Below are 22,930 nucleotides of genomic sequence, written 5' to 3'. Positions count from 1 at the left end.
TATTATCTAAAATACTACATTTAAAATTATGAAAATTAAAAAATATTTCATATTGATTTTATCAACAATTTATAATTATCGACTGTAGTGTTCGGCAGAATGTGGAACTGGTGTTCAAACCAGGAGAATTCTTTGCGAAACAAGCTCTAACGAAGAACATTGCGATGAATCGAGTCGACCTGAGACTTCCAGAGATTGTTTGAGTAATAGAACTTGCAGCGGTCAGTGGTTCACAGGACCGTGGACGGAGGTCAAGCTTAAATATAATTATCTATATAAACATTTATAAAAATTTTAAATATTAAAATAAAAAGTAGTATAAGTAGTATCACAAAGATTATAAGTTTATGTGTTGATATGTATGTTGTATGTATACATTACATATATTATGTATTATTACGAGACTTTGAAAAGATATTTATAATCATATTTGTTCTACTATGTATATAATTATCTCAATATAATAATATTTTTATTTTAATTATTAATATGTATCGAAAAATAATTTTATATCTTTATAGTGTTCTTCAAGTTGCGATATAGGTGAACAAATAAGAGATGTTGTATGTGTTACAACTCTTCGAGGCTCTCTACGTGTTGTCTTAGACATGAATTGTCCTGCAAACAAACCGGAGAGTAGAAAATCATGCAGAGAGCGTACCTGCACCTCTGATTGGTTTACATCAGATTGGACGCCGGTATATAAATATTTATTTTATTATATTAAAATTTTAAAATTAAATTTCAAAGACTAAATAGAACTTAACAAATAGTACTTACTTCCAAAAATCGATTTGCAGTGTTCGCGATCTTGTGGTAAAGGTATTCAGAAACGCGAAACCCGTTGTCTGAATTCAGATGGTCAATTACCTGAATCGTATCAGCTTCACTGCCGAGAGGAGGATCGACCAGTATCTCGAAGGACATGCAATGATTATCCTTGCAGAGACGATTTACACGCGCCTGAAAATTCTCACAAGATTCTTCAAGTTCAAGACGATCCCGAGATAACGAATGGTTAAGCGAATTTTGAAGTTTAAAGTATAGAAAATATTAACGTCGTTAAACTTATTTATAATATTAATATTTTACAATTTCTGTAGTCTACACGGAACGTTTTATTGAATATCAAAAAATTTAGTACTATATACATATATATTTAGATCTGCAATTATATATATATATATATATATATATATATATATATATATATATATATATAATTGCAGATCTAAAGATAACTTTGTTGTATTATCAAAATAATTATATAAGGTGCTTAAACTAGTTGTTAGAATGTCAAAACTTTCGCAGCATTGTTCATCATGCTTGAGTTTTGCACATAATTATTTCGATGGTCCGAAAATTGTTTTCAGATCTATATATCAATCTAAATTTTTAAAGATTCTTCTACCAAAAGCCAAAACGTATTCTCTTCTTATACAAAGTAATCTTTTATATAAAAAATTATATAAAATATTTTTATGTCATATTAACATTTTATTTATTTTAGGTGTCGAAGATAATCCAGTTTGCAAAGACAAAATGGCTAACTGCAATTTAGTCACGCAAGCACGACTATGCTCTTATCAATTTTATAAAGAGTCTTGCTGTCTATCGTGTTCTCGAGGCAAGCAGGATTTTGAATAGAAATCCTCCCGACAATCATGCTCATTATGACTTTTTAATAAAAAAACTGCCTTTAGTTTCCTGTTAGTATATATCGCCAATTAAAACTCTATTTTTGTCGCCTATTGGTACAAATAATTTTTAATAATTAATAGATGAAATTTTTTTACGTTTTTTATGTATAGAGATGTAGATATGCATGCTGCAGAGCAATTTAATATGAAACTCATGATTTCGTCAATAACTTTATATAAGCAAGATATTTGATAAAAAAACAGAAGAGACTGAGATCGCATATTGCGGTTATTGTGCAATTGCCGGTTTGTTGTAATGATCTGACGCAGCAATTAAATCCGTGTACTGTTCTCGCATAATCATAAATATATATATTAAGCATTAATAAATATCACGCTTTTTCAATTTCTTGTTGTTCACTTACCTTCTATTTCTGTGTTTCTTTTTTATTTCAACACTTTGATTTAGAAGAAATTTTATGCAAAAACATACTGTATATTATTATTCAACAATAAATGAGGAACGTGTACTATTTACATTCTCTCTAAAATATAAACCTATTTACTACATTTTCTATTAACAAAATAAATTATATGTATATACAAATAAAAAAGGTAAACTAGATGAGACGTTGTATCATGGAAACAAGACGATTTCCAGATATTGAATATTGAGCTTATAAATCTTTGATTAATTCTATAAATTTTTGATTAATTTGCTGCTGATTCAAGAATTATCTTCGCTTTCTTCTGCGTTGTTTGTACTGTTATCGTGATTTTTGTACGCTGAGAAGAATGCCAAGGCTTTCATCAGCTGATAGCTCTTGCTGATGGGTATATTACTGTCGTACAAGTTCTTTGAAGATTTACAGTCTACATAGAACCACCAGTTACATTTTAAAATCGTTTGATCGAATAACGTTGATTCTGGACATAAGAAACTCTTCATAATTAGACCATCATCTGTTAGTGCGCAAACGTGGAAAACCTAATCACACACAAATTGATTTCAAGAATTTTCGAAACAGCAGAAATAAGTATTAAATAGAATTAATTAAGTTCTTTTTTTAATATAATGTAGTTTTTAAAAGCCTCACCATACATCCCAAGTCTTCGTCGGCATAAAGACCCGGGAAATGCTTTTGATCGCCACAATAAAAACTCGTATCTGGCAGATCGACGCGACTTGCGAAATTATCGTCAAAATTTTTGTCGTAACCAACAGGATAATATTCCCGCGGTGCATTCATTACTTTAGTAACTCCGGAATTATATTTACTGTAAATAGAAAAGTTCAAGTTTTCTTCTCAATGACCATACAATTGTCTTTTACACGGAAAAATGATTCTGCTGAAAGATCTAAAATTTTATTGAACAGATTTGAAAATAATTTTGGACCGTCAAAATAATTATATTTAAAATAAATAAATTTAAAAAATATCGATCATGCTGCACAAAATTTTAATATTCTAACAACCAGCGAATGTTCAATAAAGTTATTTTGATGGTCCAACAAAATTATTTTCAGATCTGTGTCCAGAGAACTTTTGTTCTTCCAGCAAAATCGTTCATTTTGTATACTTTATACGCAAAACACATTTCATTTTTTATAAAATAAAAACCTGTATTTTTTTCAAATTAATTACATTTTTGTTTATAGGATTTCTTAAATAAGAAAATTGAAAGTATTAATTACAAATAATTTACCTTTTAAGAGGTGGAAGTGTGGATGTTGTGGTGGTGGTACTGGTAGTACTAGTGAGTCCCTGTTGTTTTTTAAGAAGTTGTTGCTGTCTCAGAAGAATTGCTGCTTCCAAAGCTTCTAAAGTAATATTACTTGCTTCTGCGAGAGCCTTTAATGAAGTTTCCATTCCTTGGATGGGGGCCAAGGAAGGTAAACTGGGTAGTTGTACAGATTGTCGTTTCTCGTTTTGTTGAAGGTTAGTATCAGTTGCAGAAAGAGGGTGCAATGAGAGCAGTGTCATTTCGTTCACTGAAGCAGCCATCTCGTCGCTCGGCAAAGGTAGCTATATAAAAATAGTAATAATATTTAAACTCATAATCTTCAAGTATGTCTACAGATATACAGGGTTGGCCATATTCGACGGAAAGATGTTTTTTTTCAATCATGGGAAAAAAACACATTTTTTGCTGTTCATTTTAAAAATCATTTAATAGGGTTCAAGGTCTTTCCGTCGAATATGGCCAACCCTGTACATATGACTTAAAATATATTATATAACATTTTATTTACTTATAAGGATCAAAGTTTTCGACAAGATATACATAATTTAAAATTGTCGCATAGTTTATTTCAATAACTGCTGCAATAACTATAATAATAAACAAGATAAAAATATTAAATAATATGGTATATATTTATAATGTAGAGTTTTAATAAAGTTATTGTTATTGAATATAGTTATACCTGTGTGAAATCATCTTTTGATACTTCGTTATCCGAATCCTGTAGCAGAGTGCCGCTACCACTAATTCTGTTTGACAGTTTTGCTGATGATTGTGGCATCGCGATGAAAGGTGGCAAGCCAGCGTTTGACGATATTGAATTAGCCGTTACTTTTGATGATGGAAGAGCCTCAGCTTCGACCATACTAACTGATGGAATTGCGGCGATAATAGGTAATTTTGGTGGCATCGCTCCCGCCATCGCTATTATTTGTGGCTATAGATAACCAAAAAATTATTTAAATTACAGAGACGAACAAATACAAAGTGCTACGTATTATTATTATCAAGATTTAATCAAGTATTAATTCTCAAAGAGTTTTTTTATTAGAATAATCAAACTTATATAGCTAAAAATATATACATATATTTAATATAATAACGGATCCTAAGAAAACAAATAAAAAATTAGTAGGTAATTGACTAGAAATTTTGATTATTATTAGCAAGTTGGTGTAATAATGTTATCAGTATGCTTGTTTGAATAATAACTAGATAGTAAATTTAGCAGTATTAACCAGCAGTTTCTAGCAAATTTCTAATTTGTTGGACTAAAAACAAAATTTATCGCGTAAAACAAAAAATAAAACTTATTCTTAAATTATTTTTATAATAATATTAAAGTCTTAAATCTTATTAATAACAATATTTTATAACAATGTCAGATTATCATATATTATCCACTAACGTATTCATCAGATGTTCGAAAATAGTAATATTATAAATGATGAAAGATAAATAAATTATGTTTTGATTTTTCCAATTATTTAAGCTTTTCTTATTCCTATTTATTTTTAAAAAATAATATTAAATATTTTTTGAATTCCATAATTTTAAACGTTCCGTCTAATCTAATTCACTTTTTTTTTGTAAACAAAAAATGATAATCAAGATATTTTAAGTTTTATTAAGTAAAAATTAGCTATTATATACATATATAATTATTAAGTTTACTGTTGTTTAAAATCTATAAAAAATTTTGCACTTGAAACGAGATAAATATAAATTCTAGTTGAAAAGAGTGTTGAAAAGAGAGAAAGCAAAGAATAAAAAAATGCAAGCAATGAGAACAAATCTATTTACGAATTACTTTCGATCTGACTAGTTTTTAGTTAGCAGCTGACTAGTTTTTTACCTAACCAAGATTTCTTGGCCAATTACTCAATTTTTTTACAATTACTAAAATAATTACTGTCCAGTAAACTAAAAAAAAAATATAAACTAGCTAGTCGATTTTTCCAGATATTTTTCTACTTGGATTATTGCTCAAAGTTTTAAAAATAATATTAATTGAATTGACATTAGAATAATATTAAATACATTGAGATTAAATTAAAATTGATCACCATAACCAGTTGATCCTTTTTGTTTTCTACCGCCATAATCTGCTGTCGTTGTGCGAGCATTTGCTGTTGCTGTTGTTTCTGCTGTTGCTGCATCTTTTGTTGCTGTATTTGTTGTTGTCGCATAGCTTCCTGTTGTTGCAGACGTTGTTGTTTTAACATCTGTATCGCCAATGCCTCCTGTTGTATTCTCTGCTGCTGCTTCATCTTATTTTCTTGGTGAATTCGTTGGTGATGCTGGCGTAGTATTTCTTGCTGCATCGCTGGTGTCATGGGTGCTGTTTTAAGAGCTGTTGCGTTCACTACAAGTTTTTGACGTTCAGGTTGCTGGGACATCGGTCTGATTGTTCCGATAGGCAACGGCTTGAAGGGTGGTACTACTTGGCGATTATTTACCGATCCTGTACGGATATCATCCCGATTACTTGCCTATAAAAATAATATGTGTTTAATGTGAAGTAAGAAATAATTTTTTAATATCATCTCTTAAACCTAATTTTTATAAACGCTAACTCTATTAATTTAAAGCGTATTTTGAAATATAAACTACTTTGTGGAAAGTTGCACATTCATTCGTGCGTTGCCTAAAGAAATGTTAGTAAAATCGTAGTCTAGACTTATACTTCACATAAATTCATGGTATATGTGATGTGAATGCCGTCGGAGCGACATTCACGCACCAGTTGCGGCAAGGCCGATACAGTTCATGTAATTTAGATTTTCTTGTAGCGATACAGAAAAATTGATTCATCTTGTTCGATCTCCGACCTACATATTTCTTTTGAGGTGAATAAAGCATCAATATATCATAGTCACTTCAATAATCCTCTTTACGTTAAACACAATCAGTAAAAGTGGATTTGGCCAACAAATATTATATTTCGCATACAATCACAAAGTTAATGTAAAAATTGTAATTATTGTATTTGATTATAAAATTTTTAATTAGATTGCATCCATATAACGAAAATTTTGCGATAAAGATTAAAATTTCTCTGAGCGAAATATCAGCTGTGAAGTAATGGCGGATGTACTAGATAAGCTCTTCTTTGGCAAAGTGGCTGCGAAATGAAAAGTTAGTAATGATATTATAGAATATACTACTATTAGGGTACTTGAACGTTATCTGGGTAATCTTATGATTATCATTGATCGTTACGTACATCCCGCAAGGCTAGATCAAGAGGCTGCATCCTGAGCAGATGCAATTAGATTGCACACTGTAGAATGGTCAAAGCGGATTTCCAAAGGGGATATCGCCAGCATGAATAACGATCGAGTGAACGCTTTCACGCTGATCCTCGTCTGCATTGGACTTTCCATGAGTTGATTGGAGTGGTTACCGTTTATATTCTGATGCATTTATCACCATATAGGCATACAGGATGTTCAGTCCGAAAGTATAACGTAAGCGATCGTGTTATGGTTAGTGTTGGTACAAAGAGCTTCGGGGCAGAAAGGAAAGTAGAAAATACAACAAATAAATGCGAAATAAATGATAAGCGAAAGTAAAATCATCCCGTTTCAATTCACTTGAACGATCACATATTTTTGTTGTATAGATACTGTACATATATACAAGTAATATATACATATAGATATCTATATATATGCACATATGTATGTATACTTATTATATAACATACATTATGATTATGTATAATTGGTATATTGATGTTCTGAATATCTTACATAATTAAACGAGCATGGACTGAATGGATTGAATTCCTTTGGAAATTTTTACTTACTACATTCAAAGGAGTAAATGCAACTCCATTAATTTTATTCGCTTGAACGCTCCTTCTTTTTCCACTTTCCAAATTGGAGAGTGATTGGCTAAAGCCTAGTTCGTCTCCAACGGAAAATCCTATAAACAAGAAAAATTGAATTAATTTTATTAATTAGAAGCATGTGGAAATTGAAAAACTTAAATCTTTTAAAATAATATTGTGAGAAGGAAGAGCAGTAGACGGCGATTTATTTTATTTACAAAGGGGAGAAGACAGCATTGTAGAAAGCTTGCTAAATGTGTTAAGAAAATAGAGACGCGTATAATAAAGCATAGATATACAAGTAGTCAGTCAGTATATGTATAGAAATCGCAGATTTTTCAAAACTATTTCTAATGCACCAATTTCCCTTTCTATTATTTTATTTTTATGGTTATATTTACGTATAATTATGTCTAATTTGGCAAAGTTTTATACATTTTTTCTACAACGTATTTATTTTTATTATATTGAAATTTGTATATTATACACTATAGGTTCTTTTTCGAAATCTCTCTACTTTTGTATCTTCATTTACACCACAATACAATCTATGTCAACCAATACTAGCATGTGTATAATTACTGAAATGAAATGTTAGTAAGTTGACGGCTTCTGAACTCGGTAGATATTGTGCAAAAAGAAGTTGCGTCATTTTAACATTTATAACCGCTCATTTTTTATTGTCGACATTTGATCCTCAGTTGCATAAATTAAATAAAAATTATGTCTTTGTCATGAAAAGGTCTTCTTTTACGAAGATGTATGATGAATATTCAGTTCATAACTGACCAGGTTAAGGCGATGAATAAATCATCGATATATAAGTGCGTCTTTAGAAACGCGAAATCACGACATCGGTCGAAGGGCAGCATCCAATGTGACGAGTTGCATTCAGGTTAAGCTATTACGTATTATATCTACATATGTAAATCATACTTATTTCATAATAATAATATCCTGTTAAAAATAACGCTGTTGCAATTTGCGATATTAAAGCAGTATTAATTTATATGTCAGTATTCTTTGCGAATAACTTATTAAGATTAAATTAATTTAAATTAATTACATGGTAAGGAATTAAATCGTAAGGTGTCTTCGATAATTAATGATACAAATTAATACAAAAAACAATGAAGTAAAACTGAATATTTTACTATGTCAAATAATACAAAAAGTAATAAATATAGAAAGTAGAAAATTATAAATAAGATTGTAGATATTCGATTTAATAATTGCTTTGACTTGCTATCAAATTATGACATCACAATTTTTATATTACTTAAATGTCATATCCTCTCCAAAAGGAACTTTATGTAATAATCGCACGCGATTGGATGCATTATCCGGCAGTGACACCGCAAATGTCACTGTCGCGTCTATCAATACATATGCAAATAAAGCGTAGGCTAAAATTTTGTAATACTCAAGTCGCCTTATTTCTCATTTGTTTAAAGAGAATGTATACGCAATAAATATCTAATATAAACATAAATCTGTAGAAACATAGTTCTTAAACTAACAAAAAGAAATGGTTAAAGCACATATAATTAGAAATTACTGGATACATTTGCATTTACTACGCACAAAGAATGTTTTACAAGCTGTAAAAGATGCGTATTTCTGAGCAAAGTTTGTTTTACATACAAACGTTTATTTAACTCATTATCAAGTGATATGAATCTTAATTCATTCTTGAGAAATTTTTATCGTAATTTCTGTTCAACAACAAAACGATCATATTGACAATTCGCAACAGTTGTTAAATGAATTGACTAAACAATTTACGCAATATATCAAAAGATTGAATGCAATTTGTTTTTTTATTTAAATCATTTATTTAATCAAAAAAAATGTGTCAAAACAAAAGCATTTTAATTATTTAGCGATACGATAATATTAAATACATTAATATTAAATTACACGTTAAGTTAAATTAAATCATATAGGATTTAATTACACATGTATGTATTAAATTACTTATGCTCGTTTCTACCAATTGTACATTAATTTTAATCTCAGTTCAATTCATTCTTCACACTTCTCTAATTCTGTAACTAGAAAAAGATGAAGAATTAGTTAAACTCTCTGAGATGATAATTAAACTTACACTTTGTAGAAACGGACTAATGCTTTAAGCTAAAATTAATTTATTTAAAACATAATAATTTTAATTAAAACTTATAAAATAATTTACTATATTTATAATTTATCTCTGTAACACAATAGAGAGAGATTTTATAATTAAAAAACAGTATTTATAATAAAATTTAATTTTTTCTTAACAGGTTAAATTCTTTGAAAATAATTTTATTTAAAGAGCTTTGTCAACTTTATTAAAACAAATTTAAGATTCGGATTAAACGAGATTTGTTCGATTAAATCGGTTATAAATGCGATAATTATATCTTCTCAAGGTCGTTTGGTTTCTTTACAATCTCCAACATAAAATTAGTCGACCGAACTAGATCGAAGACTGATCTATCACTAAACATGATTATTGAATTGTATTGAATTGAATTGACGATCGTGATCACTCCCATATTTAACTCACCCAGGCCGACGTAACCCTTTACTCCTCCGAGATTTCTGACCCGGAAGAGACCGGACTTTTTGAAAGCGCAGTTTAGAACAAAACCGAAGTCCGATTGAAACACACATGTGCCTAGTGCCTCTCGCCACGTACATCCTGCAAGCAAAACCGGAAGAAACAAAGCCATGGATCATTTTTCTGATCCATGTATCGAATCCGAAATGACGATCTGCATGGTTCATTATCTCCAAAATGAACAGTTCATGAGTCTTGAAGTATCAATTGTCTCAAGCTGCATGTTATATTAATGATGCCTATCAAGCTTTTACATGCATTTACATACTTTTAGTTATCGAATTTTTATTTTAATATGTAACTTTTGTTAATTATTTAAATTAAGCAAAAGATAAAAGAAGAATTTACATTTATTGATATAAAATAAATTATGAGTACTGCGCGCGCGCGTACGCGAGTAAAATAATAATATATATATATATATATATATATATATATATATATATATATATATAATGATATTACATTTAAATAATATATAAATGTATTTTTTATATATTAAATAATAAGAAAAAATAATATTTTAAATATTGGTTAAAAACAAATGCTAAATAAGGGCATATATTTGTAAATAATTTGCGTATTCTGTGCTATTGATTCTTCATCGTCTGTTAACGTCATGTTTTTAAAAGACATATTTTTGAGTAAAAAGAATTTGGCAATCAAATAATAAATGAATTAAAAAGAGATTATTAATTAATACTTAATATTAATAGTAATCCTTAAAAAAATGTATTCAATAAGAAACTTTAATCAGCTATCTTCATTAGATAATTTTTTAATAATAAATTTATAATAAATTAATAAATTAATGCTATATATGCGAATAATAAAATAATATTTAATATACTTTAATGTATTAGAAACTGCCAATTCCTAAAAATATTTTTTAATTGTTCAAATAATTATTTATATTCATTAACTATTTATATTTAGTGATAAAAATATTAATTCTTTGCTGTATGAATGAAAGTAATTCTGAAAATATTTACTTTCTTTACCTCCTTTCTCGAAGATTATTTTAAAGAGAAATAGTCTTGTCGCTAACCATAACTATTACGACAAAAAAAAAATAATAGTGATTTATGTCTACGTATTTTCTCTTTGCTTAGACATTGGGGACAATAGACAAAATATCATTAAATTATTCATCAAAACGACCTTTATTTTATAGCAGCAGTTTTCTATTTTTAATGATATGAACATATATTCCTTTTTATTAATAGAATGTAATGATGATATCACTACAAACTTCGAACATAATTAACTTCTCATTCAAATCTATATTTCTTGTCTATATAAGCTTATTGTAATGATGATTATATAGAATGACTGTACAATAATGCATCGATTATATATTACCGTTCATTTATACATATTAAAATAATCTCTCATATCAAATAAGTAGGTTTTATAAGAATTGCAATGTTTGCGGGATGATCAGTTCAAACTTCGTGAAAGGTATTTCTGGAATTTGTTTAAGGAATATTTACCAAGTCGAAGCCGTGCCATTGGGCCACAGCCTAGTGACCCACTTGAAACCTGACTAAACACACTGGCATTGATCAGGCACCATGTGTTGCATAGTTTCAATGTACAAAACTACTCTTTTTAATACCAAAATTGTAAGAATTTTCCTCAAATTTCTAATTTTCGACTAATACTTTTACCATTACTATGTTTGGATATAAATATTAATATTGCGATTATTTATAAATCATTTCCGATTTCAATGAAAGTTAATATTACGTTCATTTAACGCAAGCAAAAAAATTTTCAACAAGACTAGAATATAAGGGGAAGTAGGATTCAGCGCGGTACTTGGTGCGCAAGTATACAATGGAAGTATATAATGGAAATGTTTAAAAATCCATTTTTAATATAAAAGTATAAAATGTCCGTATAAAGTCCTTACACGTTTCGACTTACTTCAAATCATTCACAACGGAATTAATATAATTCCATACAAGTAGTGCATCAACTATGGTGCCAACCATCCAACATCTTAAAGAGGTTCCTTAGCTTTATCCCAATTAAGATAATTACTGGTAAAAAAAAAACAAGTAATTCTTATGAAATGAAGCTATAATAAAAATGAGAATATCAAAGATATATGTGAAATTATTTCTAAAAAGAAACAAGAAAGAGAAAGCATATTGACACCGAATTGATGCACATATATACATACACAATAGTCAATCATTGAATATAATACTTATTTTAATAATTAGATGAAGTATTAAGAGTGATCTAAATAAATTTTTTTGTCAAATAAATAGAACGAAAAAATTTTCGTCATCAAATATTTAATTGTGAGAGAAAGAACGTTGTAAAAATAATAATCGTCACTCTCTTTTTTAAGAAATATTATTCGCAGACTGGAAAAAATCGACAGTCAACATTTTTTTTTCTTAATTAGAAGCAACCAAATGGGAAATAACAAAACTTTATGAAAGAAATTATTGAAATAAATATTGAAGAGTTTATAAATTGTTATAATGTATACAACTTAAATTAATAATTAACGTGGCAGATTAATAATTTCGTAATCTGTTTATCAACATCCTTATTAAATATAAATACAGCTGTAAGCGATACCGGAACTGTGTTTGGTACTGTGGTCTTACTTCGAATTTATTATACAATCGCGTACTGTACTGTGACGCACGAAAGTCGTCGAAACGAGACGTTTCGTAATGTGAGAAATTATCTTTGAAAAGAAATTTTACGTTCCAGTTCGATAAATGGATGTAAATCCATTTTTTAGAACACTACTTGTAATGACACATTGCGTGTGTGTCATTCATGATAGTGAAAAGCAAAAAGAAATCACAGCTGCGAAATTTCACCATGATTTGTGATAAATTAGATGCTATACTCCCCAATCATTAGTTATATTCGAAATGACATTCGCAGTTGAATGCACATATAGGTTTATTAATTTGTATTTATGTCCACCGATATATAATAATACAAAAAATAAAAAATATTGTTATATACATGCTATTGTACAATTCAATTGTAACATAACAACTAGATTTGATAAAAAAATATTCAACATTATTTATCTTGCAATAAAAATAAATAATTAATAATTCAGCAAAATTGATTGTATCAAAGAAACCCATTTCTTAATATAATTAATTATTTGTAGTAAATTGCCAAAATGAGGATATGATATTTAGATACAAATCTTGCACATATATACTTTCACTTTTTCGCTTTTGAGAGATACCTGATGTAACCGAGTCATGATATGATTCTCAAGAGTTATATAGGGTTCTGCGAACGATGGTGAAATTCACTTTTCTTCACTTAACCGGGATTCTCATCGTCGAACGATAACAATGGTATACGGACGAAATTATGTAATACTTTTCTATTGGCCTTCACCTTGACGGCTGGCCACTTTGATAATATTATTTCATTATCTTACTTTGCATTATAATCAAATTTCGATTCTAGAAAAAAAGAAAAAAATATCGACATAGTATTTAGAAATTTACGCTAATCTCTCCTCTCGCAGTTAACAATTGTTGACGATAAAATAAACATTTAATGATCTATTAAATTTTACATAAATCATTAATCATGATCATCAATCAAGGTAAAATCGTTCAATGAAGGAAAGTAGATCACATTTTACTCTCCGTAATGTATTTTTCATATCTTATGGTGTTATTGTTATAAAGATACAAAATAATTTGTAATCTAAAATAAAATGTAAATATTGTTATTATAGATTATCAGGTACAAAATATTTTATATAAAGTATAAAGTTATATAAAGTAATCCAATTTGAAATAATAAGATAATAACTGAAGAAAAATGTTGTCTGTCAATTATGAATATTTAATAAATGATTGACGTTAGCTTAATAAAAGTAGTATTGTTGGACGTAACTAAATAGAAAGTATGCGCACAGATGACATTTACGTAAACAGGTTGGCCTGATTCCCCAAATACGCATCCCGCGTATCTCGGTAAAAGGATTATTGGCAGAAGCAACCGGTCATTCTTCAGAGCAACCTAATTTTTGATCGCAGGCACGTCGTCATTTTAAAGTCATTCAAAACGGTACATTCTCCTGTTTTCATGTCACGTATCGCTTTATTGAGTTTGAAGAAATACATATCATACATGTAATAAATAAATATTATCCACATATAAAGAATACTTATAGTTATAATAGTCTCGATATTTTAAGATAAATAACGTTTTGTACTTTTGAAGTACAAAATATGTATGATAGTTTTAGTAAATAAAAATTAAATAGATTAAATAAATTTAATCATATTTCTGTCAGTGTATTTGCAATATAACAGGCCGTGTTCTGATATGCCTATACACCGCAAGTATTGAAAAATGATTCATATTACGTATACTATAGACTTTCAGTACTAGCAGTATATCTAAACGGCCCAGCGGTCAGTTAAGAAGTTAGTCAATGCAGGAGTAATTGACCTCAATTTAACTTAACCACCGAAAAAACACACTTCACTTTAACGCCAAATTCTATAAGCCTAGAAAACTTGCAGTTACACTTCAATTCATAATATTACAAGCATAAGTACGAAAGTTATTTTTTCGCGGAGAAAGTTATCATGCATCTTTAATTACGTGTTATTTCCATTGACATATTAAGTTTATAGCATGTATAAAAAAAGATCTGCCTGAAGTTTTCACAAAAAATTTCGACAAATACTCATTCTCTTCTTCTTCACTTATGTAAAAATAATACATAATTATAGTTGAAGAAGTTGACTACAATCCCTTTCTCCTAGATCACTTTCAATGATCTAGTGATCGAAATTACGTACTTTCGTCGACATCCTGCTCTATTTTTCTACTCTACATTTCACGGTGCGTATACCAATCTTTTTGCACTTTCTATCCTGCATCACTGAACAAATCAATGGCAGTACTTTTCTCAATGCGGTAATTTTTGATCGCCTACGCGTTATGTATACTACTAGTGCGCGCAACGTATCGCGTAAGAAATGTTTTGTTATATGAATCTATTTCGAAAACACTTTTAATTTTACGATAATATCATCGGGAAATTAAATAATGTAATATTTAAATGCTTCCTTAATTATTGAAAAAAAATTTATTAATGATAAGATTATTTTAATTTTTTGACACATTTTAATAAAAAAAAAAAAAATCATGTGTGTCCATATAACAATCGGAAACAAAAAGTAACAGAAACAAATTAATAAATTTCGTAATCTTTTAGATCAAATTTTGTTTTCTTATTTATATACATATATCTTATTCTAAATATTATCATTAATAATAAACACTTTTTTATTAAAAGTTTTTAAATTACAACGTATATGTTTATTTCAATAAAATAATAAGCTGCAAAACAGACTTTATTTTTTCAAAGTGTTATTCAGTCTATTTGAGTATATATAAAACAATAAATTAGTTAACTTAGCGAAAGTCATGGCTAATACCATTTCATAATTTTTATTTACACATTATGTACACATATATTAGATATACGATATGTACACCGACTAGTTTCAATAACTTCCTTTCTGTTATACAGCAAAGATGGATGAATAATTTGCAATGTTTGCGTGTAACATTAACAAAAAGAATATTGTCTTTGATACATATATATATATAAAAAAATACACTTTTTACATACTGAACTATTTTACATGCTTATTTTATATATGTTTATTTGTTGTAAAGATATTGAAGTACAAATGTACTAGGACTATTTATCATAAGAAAGATATTAGATATTTATATATTTTTTATACATATATAAAAGATTTTTATTTATTTATCTTTAGAAAGATAATTTTGATTACAAAATATTTTTACAAGAATATTAAAAATTTTTATGTAAAAATCTTAGGGTAAAATCTTTAACAGATTTCCACCGATTCTGACGCATCATGACACATAATGATGTGTCGAGTGCAACGTACTACTGCATCGACCCGCAAGAAGGCTGCTTTTCACAATGCGTAATCATCGCAGTCACGCTCAGATCATTACAAATAGTAGCGTGAAATTACGGAAAATTATATTTTTGCACAATTCACGTATATAAGTAATATGCTGTGAATTTTCCGCGGAACATATAATGTCTACTTAAAATGTAATATCACACAAATACCCATATATACAGTCAGATGCACTTTAGGGAGGAATTTCTTCGCTAGAGGAAAACAAGACTATTAGTATAATAAGGAAGAAGTACGCTGATTAATTGATCGATTTACAGCGTGAGACAAGTTAAGAATAATTTACAGACGTTGAAGTCGATAGCACAGAATAAAATTATGCAATTCATACAAGGCGCAATAAAAATAAGAGAGAGGCCCAACTAATGAAATCGCCCACGTAAAAACGCTGACAGTTTTTGCGATCGGCTTTCAAATTCGACTCTACTGCAAATCGTTGATTTAAATTTCATAACAAGTTTGAATATTGCGTTAAATAAATATTAAAATTCAGCTCTAATAATATCAATAAACAATAAATAATCAATGACAATTATTTTAGTATATAATATTGATTTATTTTTAATAATTTAGTACATTCTTTGATTTTTTTTTTAAATTATAAAATAAATTATCAAAAATTATAAATTTAAATTATATAAAGTTTGATTAAAGACTTCCTGATTAACAAAGAATTAATATAATTAATTATTTAGTATAGAAATTTATTATTAAGACACGATTGTGTATAGGAAAATTTGAAAACCGATGTTTACAAAATAAATAAAATATTTAATGAAGATTTATATTTGTATGCATCGAACGATTAATGCATTTAATTATTCTATTATGACTTTAGAACCAAATCTTATGTTGCAATATTGATGGTATAGATGTATATCTCAAACTCTGGATTTATTTGATATAACAATATAAATTGTTTATATTAATTTTATTAATGCACAATTGCTCGATAAATACAAATATTTCCCAAAACTGTAATAGAAATAACATATTAATTGAAGATATCAATGTAGCAAGAATAATAAAGTAACTGGATGTACTTGTACATTGACAGTTACTGTCAGTTCTGCATTTAAACATCTTATACAAAAGAAGTAGCGTGGCTGAATGATTTTTTGATTTATTTTAATAAGTATTTAAATATTAAATTAATTAAAAAATTTAGTTAAATAATAATATATTAATTTAACTATTTCAATGTAAGAACGAGTAAATAAATTTGTGCATCGCTAAAAATCGATTCTTAAAATGCACTAGTAATTTGATAAAGGTTTATAAACATTACTTTCTTAGATTTATTTTCCATAAAAGTGAAGTATATATTTTTTACGAAACAAACAAAAAAAAAATTAAATCATTAGCCACGTTATTTCCGTTATTTCAAAGAAGAAACAAACTTTGGGTTGGAACAAAAGCTCGTAGCGCTAACTTGTATCATGCTTGCACACGTTTTTAAAAAATATTTGTAAAAAAATTGGACAATTATATCATTTGATAGAGTAAACTTTTAGCTTAAAAAATATGTTTTTTTGAAAAATATGTTTTGTGGCAATTTTTAACAAAGTTGTGCAAAATTAAAATTCTCCTTTTATTAATCCGCGATTGACTCAGTAATAAAAAATCTTAGAAAACATTTTTAAAAACAATTTTGTAGGAGAAACTTTAAATTTTCACATTAGAAAATTGAAAATTTTTGCAAGAAAAAGTAATTTTGTCCCGCTCGTAATTTTCTATATATAACAATTACTAAATTTCTGGAAACTTAAAAAATATAGTAATATCTCAAAGTAGAGATTTTGAACTTTAACAGTTGTCTTAAATTTTGTTTATTTTTAACAAAATTACTGTTGCTTGAGTTTTAAAGTGCGTAACACTACAAATTTTTGTTCCAATACTTACCGACGACCACGAAGAGGAATAATGTAGTAGCGATCTTCATTTTCGCCGATCCAGTTTTAATTATCACTATTCTAAGAATCTCAAAGAATCGTCGACTCTCACGAGACGATCCTGAGGATCGTCAGGATTGAGAGATAAAAACAAGCGCGAGAAAGCGCAAAGATTTCGCGGAGAAAACTTGCTTGCAGGCTGATCGAAATCTTACTGCAAATGATCGACAGTCACCGATGAAAAACGTGCGACAAGCTACTCGATCTCGCGGATACTAATAGTATATGGACATGTTCGACAAAGGCGAGCACGCGGGGCACTTTCAAACTTCATCTGACATCCAGGGACGACCAAGACTTTACATTCTCTGATCCCCTTCCATACAAGGAGGACATCCCATCCAATACAATATTTTAAGACCGAAATTCCGTATTATTAATATATACATTTCTTAAACATGAAGATTAGTTAAGATTAGTTTATTTAAAGAAGATTTATTTAAGTTTATAGTAATAAAGCATATATATAACTAACTCTAATATATATAACTTACTCTAAAAATTAATTTTTCACTCTAATATTTATTTTTTGCTTGTTACTTATTTTACGAGTTTTTTAAATTACATTTAATATTTTGACTTCAGATTAAAATTTTATTTTATTTTGAAGTCACATATTACATTTGTAAATTTAATATTTTAGGAAACAATATATATAATTTATTTTTAATTTAAATTGGCTTTCAAGAATTTTTTTATTATGATATATAAAACGTCGTTCAGAGAGAAATATTTTGCAATGTTTAAAAGAATTGAATAGCACTTTATGAGAAACTATTTAGTATTTAAATGTAACTATTCTCTTTATGACATAAGATATTGACAAATAAAAGAATAAATTTTTCTTAAACGGAAAAAAATGTTACATATATATTTTGTTATATCATAATTATATATAATTGTATATAAAATATATCAATTATATATATATATATATATTATATATATAATTTTATATAATTTTATATAGTTATACATAATTATATATAAAACATTTTTTCCCGGGAATTCACTTTATGCTTGCTTTTTCTAATTTTTTATTTTACTTATTATTTAATTATATCTTTTTTTTTAAAGTACAATATCTCAGTATATTTAAAAATGTTATATTTAATTTTAAAATATCAATTCTTTAAATTAATTATTATTATGCATAAAATTATAAAATTTAATAAAATAAAATGACAATTTAAATGATCAAATTTTAAATATCAAAGAAAATTTACTGCAAAAACAAGCCGGCCCTGCCTGCCCCACCATGTTTTCACTGAGAACGGTCCGCTCACGGAACAAGTCCGATGCACGGTTGCGAGTTAATCTTGGCAAGGTGCCGGTGACCCACTCGAACGAAACGATAACGGGACCGACATGCGTTCATACAAAGACGACCAAATCGATTATACTGTCCGGGTATTTATTAAAAAATTTAAAAACATTTTAAAAAATTATTATTTTGAAAAGTAAATTGCATCTGATGTCTATTTCTACCAACATAGATTAACATCAATTTCAGTTTATTTTTAACTTTTTATTTTTTCTGAATTTTTATAATTAGAAGAAGATAAAAAATATTTAAATTAAGTATTTAAACGAGAGAGAGAAAGAAAGAAAGACAGAGAGAGAATTTATTCAATAATTCTGAATTTATTATACTGTAAAAGTGTCGAGAATATTTCTTTAAATCTTAAGTATATTTAGACATTTTCAAATAAGAATTCTGTATATATAGTTCATGTTTACATAGTTTAAATTATATATATACAATTTTATAATATTATTTTCGTAACATGACATAAAAATTATTACATTTCAAAGAAGTGCCTAGGATTTAAATGTGCTGACTCAAGAGACAATAATTAAACAAAATAATTATAAAATAATAATGTTAAAAAAATTAAATCAAAACATACATTGGATCTTACTCTAAAATCTTCCAGCAAATCTTTTATCGAAATTTATCTGATCTTGCATACAGTTCGTATAGAGTATCTTTTTGTTGCGTTGATATTCCTATTTGCACTATACATTCAGTGGAGAAGAAATAGAAAAGAAGCTTGATGAAAAAATTGAATACATCGTTTGTGGCCGGTGTGAATTACAAATCAACGATTGCGTTCAGAACGAGAGAGAGGTATGTTTCGTTAGAAACAGCGTGCACTTTCATCCGATCGTTTCGATTCTAAAAGCTAGCGCACTTGACCATGCAAAGACCGAGAGTGGGTCAAGGTTTAACTATGCTTTGTTATTTTATAGAGCATCATATTGCGAAATTTGAATTATTTTAATGATTCTCACTATACAAGTAATATCATTCTCCATTATAAATATTATGTTAAAAATATGTAATAAAAATATTTCATATATAATAAAAAAGCGTATGTACACAATTTTTATACAAAAGTTTTACTGTCGCATCTTTAAATTTAAAGTGTCGTAACAATTATTACATCATCACGACACTTTAGATTAAAAGATGCTATAGAAGAAAACACGCACATGGACTCTCATACATACTTTACACGCATATATACAACAATACTTATACACACGATTGGGTTAGTTTCCACACAAGAGACAATAGACATTTAAATTTTCGGATTTCTGTTGACACTTATCAAATATCTTTTTTTACATTTCGTATCTCTTATTAAAGTTAAAATAAAATATATAGTTAAAATAATATATAAAGATCTTCACACATAAAAAAATTTTATTTAATTTAATAACGTAACACTTAAGCAGCAAAGAAATCAACATGTTGGAATCGTTATTGCTCACTATCTTATGGTCTCTACTGTGATTAGTCGATTCGCTTATTGCTTAAGTCTTACGTCTTAAGTTTTTTCTATGACCATGACTTTTCGCCCGAATCTACAATAGATTTCTAAGCCTGAAGTAAGAAATGGATAAATCGTAGTCAATTATCCTCCTTCAACTGAAATTAATCAATTTCTTACTGCTAAAAATATATATTTTCCAAATCGTCACGTGATGTAGCTATAGTAAGTCAAGTTCGTGGTCGGCCTTACTCAAAGCTAATAAAAGATATCGCCCTAAATCTATCATGAATCCATAGAAGACACCTTTGTCCTTGATGCACTATCAAGGAAGATTCAGTTGTCATTGAACTTTCTTAAGAGAATCACATTAAGAGCCATGAGTACCAAATACGCATCACGCTATGAAGCTGTGTTCCTCTGCACTCATCCAAAAATGTCACAATTAGCGATTGCTAAATATATAAAAAAGTCGAAATCATTCGTACAGAAGTGGGTGCAGCGATATAATGTGGCAAAAAATGTCGATGATTTACCGGAACGTGGCTTGATATGCAAAGTGGATAAAAAAGACGATAAAAAAATAGTGAATCTGTTTTCATGAAATGACTTTCCTGACTTACACTGCGTCAAGGACAAGCAAAATTGAAGCAGAAAGGTTTAGATATATCGTACGAAACTATTCGAACTATTCGAACTTATCTCAAGGCTAATAACATGAAATGGTGCAACATCACGCTGGTCGACCACGCTCTTACTTAACTTACTGTATTTAATGAGCAAGATTATGCCCAATAAATTACAGGAAACAGTTGACTTGTTTTTATGAAAAAAATTATTTTTTATTAAACAGATGTTATCAAATAATAATTACAAAGGTAGTTTTTTAAACAAAAACTTAAAGAATTATGTATTAAATAAATTACAGATTACCGAGAATTTCACGAAAGTTGGAGAAAATATAAAGAAAATCAAGTCGGAAGAATTTAAATAACTTCTTCCAACATTTTATGAACTAAATTTTATAAGCTCATCAATACAAGAGTTTAAAAAGGAAGATTTTACAACAAAAAATCCATTATCAAATGTTACTTTTGCCGAAAACGAAATCAGAATTCTTCAAGCAAAAGCTTTTCAAATTCCAAGTGTTCAATCGAATATTTGGATTATTTGGAAGATGATGTATTTTTGAATAAATCATAGAATATCGAGAATTCATTGACAGTTGGAAAAAATGTAAAAGAAATCAGATGAAAAAAACTTGAAATATCAAGAGGTTCGTGTCAAGTGGGCGTGCAGCGCGAGACCACCCCGTGTCTCTTATGCGAATCAGCGAATTACGAGCATCCGAAATTATCGGTTTTTTAATAAAGACAGGACCGATCGAATTCTGAATATAATCTCAATCGACAGCTTGGATCCGAATTATATAATAAGCATTCATTAGCAGTTTCATTAGCAGTGTATTATATGTCGACATTTCAGTGTATAGTTACTTTAATACTTTAATACGTAAATTACGTTTCTACATAAAATAATTGACAAAAATCCCTACTCCTCCAAACTATGTTAAAAATAGCTTTGACATTGTGAACAAGCTTATTAATAAAAAGTTAAATGAAGATATTATTTTAATATCATAGATATTGTTTCTCTGTTTACGAACATTCTCATAGATTTAACTTTGAGAAGTATTAAAAGTAGATGGGACTTTATCTCTAAAAAATGTAACATACCAAAGAACGAATTCTTCAAAGCAATAGATTTTGTTTTTAATTTAATGTTCTTCTTATCTTTGATAATCAGATTTACAAACAGAAATTCGGTACATCTATGAGTTCCCCAATATCTCCAATATTAGCCGATATTGTAATGCAGGACTTAGAGAACCAAGTGAAGACTCTTAATTTTGATATTTCTTTCTATTATAAATACAGTACATGCACACATAGTATATCTATCTTCTGTCGCAATCATATAATGCTTTCAGTCTTGTAATATTCTCAGTTACATTCTTCCATTATATCAGCAATTAGTCCATAATGATAAAATTATTTAAACATGTTGAATCATTCAATAAAAATGTATCAGCACACATTCTCAAATGTGAATGTTAACAAGAATATAAATCAGTAGTTGAAACAATGAGCCAAATTAATTCACAAGAAGTAAATGCGATCAGAGTTAAAATTGAAAACCAGTTCAGTCAAAAATTATTTGTATTGTATTATTTTTAAATTAATTACACTTTTCTTTAATTGTATGTTACAGAAATATAGAATCCAATTATAATTTGTATTTGAATCCAATTATAAGTAAAACATTACACTCAATTAAAATTAACATTTATAGATAATGGTATTTCATTAAAAAGACCTTACAAAAATA

At 28.1% G+C, this 22,930-nt stretch overlaps 2 protein-coding genes across 5 annotated transcripts in view; one reads left to right on the top strand and one right to left on the bottom strand.

Annotated features, from left to right (window-relative positions):
- Positions 1 to 2,046, top strand: part of LOC105152463 (thrombospondin type-1 domain-containing protein 4) — a 56,573-nt gene extending 54,527 nt beyond the window's left edge. For 2 of the 3 annotated variants that reach the window (XM_011066787.2, XM_011066789.2), the window contains exons 11-14: positions 89 to 250; positions 522 to 698; positions 801 to 1,017; positions 1,511 to 2,046. In XM_011066787.2, coding sequence (XP_011065089.1) covers positions 89 to 250; positions 522 to 698; positions 801 to 1,017; positions 1,511 to 1,647 — 693 coding nt within the window. In that variant the 3' untranslated portion in view covers positions 1,648 to 2,046. The remainder of the gene's footprint in view (positions 1 to 88; positions 251 to 521; positions 699 to 800; positions 1,018 to 1,510) is intronic. The other variant, XM_011066788.2, reaches the window with a different exon arrangement.
- A 69-nt stretch (positions 2,047 to 2,115) lies between these two features.
- Positions 2,116 to 17,976, bottom strand: mtg (mind the gap). 2 transcript variants are annotated; one of them, XM_011066791.2, is made up of 8 exons: positions 17,716 to 17,976; positions 9,773 to 9,907; positions 7,198 to 7,316; positions 5,453 to 5,878; positions 4,069 to 4,323; positions 3,348 to 3,667; positions 2,738 to 2,918; positions 2,116 to 2,628 (listed from the first exon to the last, which is right to left on the bottom strand). In XM_011066791.2, exons 1-8 carry the CDS (start codon positions 17,753 to 17,755, stop codon positions 2,368 to 2,370), a joined length of 1,737 nt encoding a protein of 578 aa, XP_011065093.1. In that variant the 5' UTR covers positions 17,756 to 17,976; the 3' UTR covers positions 2,116 to 2,367. The 2 variants fall into 2 exon arrangements, with proteins under 2 accessions (XP_011065093.1, XP_011065094.1); XM_011066792.2 differs by lacking the exon at positions 9,773 to 9,907.
- Positions 17,977 to 22,930: the final 4,954 nt, after the last annotated feature.

The sequence above is a fragment of the Acromyrmex echinatior genome, chromosome 4 (assembly GCF_024713525.1).
Source record: "Acromyrmex echinatior isolate Ae372 chromosome 4, ASM2471352v2, whole genome shotgun sequence".
NCBI classification, from domain to species: Eukaryota; Metazoa; Arthropoda; class Insecta; order Hymenoptera; family Formicidae; genus Acromyrmex; species Acromyrmex echinatior.
Note: the sequence above shows the minus strand (reverse complement) of the source record. Positions and strands in the feature narration are given on the sequence as shown.

Excerpts from the sequence above, each read along its gene's own strand:
- mtg (XM_011066791.2), bottom strand. The coding sequence starts at position 17,755 with ATGAAGATCGCTACTACATTATTCCTCTTCGTGGTCGTCG. Across the intron at positions 4,324-5,452 it reads AAAAGGATCAACTGGTTATG|CCACAAATAATAGCGATGGC; the intron begins GTGATCAATTTT and ends GGTTATCTATAG. Across the intron at positions 2,629-2,737 it reads ACGAAGACTTGGGATGTATG|GTTTTCCACGTTTGCGCACT; the intron begins GTGAGGCTTTTA and ends GTGTGTGATTAG.